The sequence below is a fragment of the Vigna radiata genome, unplaced genomic scaffold (genome assembly GCF_000741045.1).
Source record: "Vigna radiata var. radiata cultivar VC1973A unplaced genomic scaffold, Vradiata_ver6 scaffold_179, whole genome shotgun sequence".
NCBI classification, from domain to species: domain Eukaryota; kingdom Viridiplantae; phylum Streptophyta; class Magnoliopsida; order Fabales; family Fabaceae; genus Vigna; species Vigna radiata.
In genome coordinates this window covers 92,331-98,095 of record NW_014542553.1, presented here as the reverse complement: position 1 = coordinate 98,095, position 5,765 = coordinate 92,331, and the positions used below count along the sequence as shown (strand labels likewise).

Sequence of the window (5,765 nt, the reverse complement as noted above, 5' to 3'; positions counted from 1 at the left end):
ACGTCCGAAACCCCACAAACTATCAAAAACAAACATGACAGCAGAAAATGGCGCCCAAGCGTCCTTTAGTGGCGCCCAAGCGCCCTTTAGGGGCGCCCAAGCGCGAATTATGCAGATTTTTCTGCATAATTGAGCAACTCTACCCCCTAAGTTTTGTTTTAGGTCTTTTGGTGAACTTTGGACACTCCTAACTCGAAATACAAGTTGAATCTAACTTATTTGAAGTCTCACACACCATCCTAACTCAAAACTCTAAGAGATATGCAAGGAAATTGGATCTAAAACTCTAATATGATTCACCTAGGAGCTCAAACTCAAATCTACCACTTGTAATCTGTTTTTGGCTGTTTTGACACTTCTCACAAGTCACTTTGGACTTACCTAAGTTGTCTTAACTGCCTAATTCAAGTTATAATCCCTAAAACTCAAAACCACTACCTCACTTCCTCTAAACTCACCCAAACACTAGTTTTTCCTCAACCTAAGGACTCAATTCCACTTCTACCGTTTAGGACCTCATTTTAACAATTTTTATGATTCTATTAAGTCATAATAGACTTACTAACAGTGTCCCAATAGACCAATTATAATTCAGACATCAACTTCTAAAAATCACTCCCTTACTTCCTCTATTTCGCCCCAAACACTATAATTTCACTTAACACTCTACCTAATAGTTCTTGAAACAGATTCACCTTACTAATAACTCAATCACAACCACACTTCTCCTTCAATTATATATATATATATATTCACAACACCAATTCATAGTTTCGCAATTTCTCATTCAATTACCTACAACATACTTTCACACCAAAACACAATTGTTCATCAAACTAGAAAATAATAAAGATTTCAATACATGCACAGTTCATACAAACAATGAAAAATAGTATCTAGCTCCCCTTACCTGGGTTTTTAACAGAACTTAACTCAATTTCAAATTTGCCACCCACCGAATTCTATGGAAGCCTACAGATCACAAATTGGAATTTAGGAGCAATTCTTAGTGTCTAACTTAAGTCAGAATTTGATGATGGAAGTTTGTAGATACATGCAACAACCCCAATTGCATGATCAATACTCAAATTTCATGAAAGTGAAAGAGGTTTACACTTACCGGTCAATTTGAAGAATTTGATCGGTAGGAGATGAAGTTCTCTGCGTTGCAATCACTGGGACACCTTCAATTTTCAAGTTCTCTGGATCAAGAAAGCTTAAGATTAGAGAGAAGGCAGAGGATGGAAGTGAGGTGTTTCTAGAGAGAGAGTGAAAATGAGAAAATGGCTTGGTGTTTGCAGCAGAGGTGTTTTTCAAAAAAAAAGGGTTCTTACATGTTAGATGCCTGCGACTTATTAAATTTTGTCAAAATAAATTTAATTATCGTTTATAAAAATTAAAATAAGTTAAAAAAATTGAACCACAAATTACATTAAACTTCGTAAAAATGTGAACTCTGATTTTATACTATTATGTAAACCTCTTATAAGCTGTTGTTGGAAACATTATGGTGTCACAAAACCATGTAAAAAGTTATTATAAATTTAAAAGTAGATAAATTATTATTAATGAGTAAATATGAAGAAATATAATAAATTAAATTAATTATTTAAAAATACAATTTGTTTTTAGTGATAAATTTGATTATAATAAATAAAAATAGTAAAAATGGATACATTATTACTACAATAATTAATGAAAGAAAATTATATCATTAATACTACTATACTACCAATTATAATATCATTTATAGTGTTATATCAATTATAATATCATTAATAGATTATTTATGAATGAAAATACGTAAATATATCATTTATAATTATAGGATTTTGAACCAGTTCAAAATTCGATAAAAATAAATACCGGATTTTAAACTGATGATTTTTTAAACTGTCATTAATACTATTATACTACCCGTTATAATATTATATCAATTATAATATTATTAATAATATTAAATATAAATAATTTATGAATTAAAATATATAAATATATCATTTATGGTTATTGAATTTTACAATTCAAGTAAGTGTATTTACCATATTTTGAAATTAAAAAAAATGAAATTTAAAATTTAATAAATCATTAAATCAAATTTTAACATCTGGTGATTTTTTAAACTAAATTTTAAAATTTGTTAATTTTTTAAACCCAATTTTGAAATCTCATATATATGTAAAGAAGAAAAAAACACACTAATAATGTGCATGCTTAAGTAAATATAAAAGACACACTAAATGTATTTTGGTACTTAATTCTTTTTATTTTATATAAATTTTTATTAAAAAACAAATATGTAAATTTGGAAGAATGTTGAAGGTAGAGTAAGAAATCCCAAATGACATCATTGTCTTTCTTCTATTTTGGGTCTTCAATTATGAACTTTTAACTTAGTTTTTTTTTTCTCTTCTCACTTTGATTATAAAAATCACTATCTCAAATAAAAATGTAAAAGATGTAAGTAATTAAACAATAAAAATCAATGCTAATTATTTATCAATATAATCAGATTGCATTTGATCAAATATTTATACAACTTTTTAATAAAATTTAAGAATATTTATTGTGTTGATTTTTTAAATAAATAATAAATGTTTCAATATTAAACATTATCATAGTAAATAATCAATATTTTTATTGTATTAAAAAAATGTCAGTTTATTTTTTATTGAACCAATTATATATCCTAATATTGTTAATTTGGAATTTGAATGTAATTGTGGGGACCATGGTCACCACCTTGATCTTCATCCAAGAGAGATACTCCCAATATGGCATATATAAAACCTTTCTATCTTGGTATTGTCAAGGAAGAACATGTAAAGAGAACAGCAAAGAGAATAAGAAACTAAGGAAGAATAATGATATTTTGACAACTTTTTTAACAATGGTACACGTGTCATTATTTTATTTGTCGATTTGAAATTATATTTTAAAAAATATTTAAAACAGACCAATCACAAGTTGCAACGTATACGTTATTAAAAATTATTAGAAAAGTGTTCTTAAAAGAATTTTTTCCTAAAAATTTTATGCAGGAAAAACATTAGAATTTTTGTTGTCAAATTTATCAGACAAAAATTAGGATTGCTAAGTAGGAGTGATGGCTAATCAAGAACATTTGTATATTTTTCACTTTAAGCACATGAAATCATTTCTCAGATTACAAAATTAATGTTGAGATGGTGGATAGGTGACCACAATAGAACTCCTCACAACATGTTTGACGTCAGTCCAAGTGACGTACCCGAAACCCTCCCTCTTTGGACCTTCAATTCTTAACTTGTAATTTAGCTTCTGGTTCTTCTCCTTGAACACCAACTTGCTTGGGCTGATGCTAACATTGAACCCTTTGATTGGTGTAACCCTAGCAGTATAGATTGTCTCTCCCTCCCCAACATTGGTCACTGTTCTAAAAAATTCCCAAGTTCCCATTGACTGGTTAGAAGAACCATTGAACAAAGCAATGAAAGAAGGGTAGTTAAGATCCAAGGAAGGTTTGGAACAATTGTAGGAAGAGGATCTTGTGATGGTTTTGATTTGTTGTTGAGTTAAGTTCATTGCGCAGAGAAGATTGACGTAATCCTGAGCACCCGCATCGTAAACAAGTCCAGGGTCTAGGGCTTTGTTGGGGTTGACATGACCTGCTCCCATGACTAAAGGAGATGCCGGTTTGTCTTCCTCACCAATGTCTTTAATGGGTTCCTTATTGTTGTCGAATATATCCGATGTTGTCATGATGGCTGACCTAATAGCTGCAGGGCTCCAATCACGATGTGCTCCTTTTAACAATGCTGCCACACCTGCCACATGAGGGCATGCCATAGATGTTCCAGATAAAAGATTGAAGTTACTATAAAGGGGTTTTGATCCAGAAATGGACACTGGAAGATTTTGAGGCCATGCAGCTAAGATTGATGTTCCAGGAGCGGTGATGTCTGGTTTCAACACAAAGGGGCAACTAACTGATGGCCCTCTAGAACTGTAACGATCCACTCTCGGTGCAGGTTTAATACCTAATGCTGTTATCTGAAAAGACATGCTTGCTTTTGCATCAGAGTTACTCTTGATGTATGCTTTGATCTTTTCTCCATTTCTTTGGTCGATAATGACGCCTACAAGACCACCAAGCTCATTAATGATTTCATTATTGTTCGAAGTTGAAATGAACACTGATGCTGAAACATTTGAAGCCTTTATATAATACACAAGATTTGGAAGATCTATCTCCATAACCTCACACACCACAATCTTGTTAATTGCTTTGACTAGTTCCTTTAAATTGTCACATGAGCCTGAAAAAACAATAGGAACTTGGTGTGCTGAGAAGTTTCCTGTTAGATAGGTTGATAAACCAAATAGTTTGACACCATTGCCAAGGGTAAGAGACGCCTGAATTTGACGATCCAAAGTGGCAGCAGCAACGTTTATGACCCATGGTATTCCATTGTGCAGAGATTCACGTTCAGGCCCTGAATTCCCTGCCGACGTGGACACAAAAATGCCTCTATCCATGGCTGCAAATGTTGCTGTAGCCATAGGGTCCTCGAACAATGTGTAAACATTATAGCCAAGTGAAAGGGAAAGAATATCAACCCCATCTGATATTGCAGTATCAACTGCAGCTATTAAATCAGATGAGTAAAGCATATCACCCCACAATACCTTGTAAATGGCTAATCTTGCCCTTGGAGCAACTCCTTTCGCTGATCCATTGGCATTTCCAAAGAATGATGCATTAACAACTTGGCTTCCAACTGCAGTGGAAGATGTGTGAGTTCCATGACCATCTGTATCCCTAGTTGAGTGCACAATTGCGGCCGATTTGTTTTTCTGGGCAAGAAACCCTTTGTTAAAGAAGCGAGCTCCAATGAGTTTCTTGTTGCATTTAATAGTACTTTCACAATTGCCATACCATCGTGAAGGAAGCTTATCAGGCATCCCTTTATCGTTGAAGCTTTCACTTTCTGGCCATACTCCAGTGTCCACCAAACCAACAATGACATCTTCACCAAATTTCGCAGCAGGCCAAGCTCCTGTCTTGGGATTAAGGCCAAGGAATTCTGGTGAGTGTGTTGTGTCAAGCTTGGTCGGCAAATCTGGTGTGGAAGAAACGTAGCCCGGGGAGGTTTTGAGAGCTTCAATTTCCTGTGGTGACAAATTTGCAGTAAAACCATTCATGGCGTTGGTGTAGGTGTAAATCAGTTTAGAGGAAGCAATGTCAAGATTGTCATCATTGAAGGTATGAGCATTATCTAATACAGAGGAAAGAGTGGACAAATACCAAGCATGGTGGGTGGAAAATGCTTTCGGCATGGCTAATTTGTCCATGTGGATGATGTAGTTTTCAGATTGAGCCATGGTATAAACGAGGTTAAGGATAACGATGCAGGAAACGCATAGAAAAAAACCAGTCATGGTAGCCATGATCGAAGGTTATTCTGAATCCGAATGATCAAGATTGTGATTTAAATAAGAAAAATATTTTATGTATACTGAAAATATTAACTAACATTTAATATATAATTAATGAGGCAAACATAAAAAATATTAATTGACATTTAATATATGTTTAAAGAGCAAAAAAAGTATCAATTAAAATATAATATATGCTTAAAGAGGAAAGAAAATATCACTTAACATTTAATATATATGCTTAAAGACGAAAAAAAGAATATTACGTTTAAAGAGGAAAATAAAACAAAAATCAGAAATTCATAAATTATATATTTTGTAACTTCCCATAGTATCTAACTACTAAA

General features: G+C 32.8%; 1 protein-coding gene across 1 annotated transcript; it reads right to left on the bottom strand.

Annotated features, from left to right (window-relative positions):
• Positions 1-3,137: 3,137 nt before the first annotated feature.
• LOC106780316 (subtilisin-like protease SBT1.9) lies at positions 3,138-5,444 on the bottom strand. Its single transcript, XM_014668592.2, has one exon. The coding sequence runs from the start codon at positions 5,428-5,430 to the stop codon at positions 3,175-3,177; it is 2,256 nt and encodes a 751-aa protein (XP_014524078.1). The 5' UTR covers positions 5,431-5,444; the 3' UTR covers positions 3,138-3,174.
• Between the last annotated feature and the right edge of the window lie 321 nt (positions 5,445-5,765).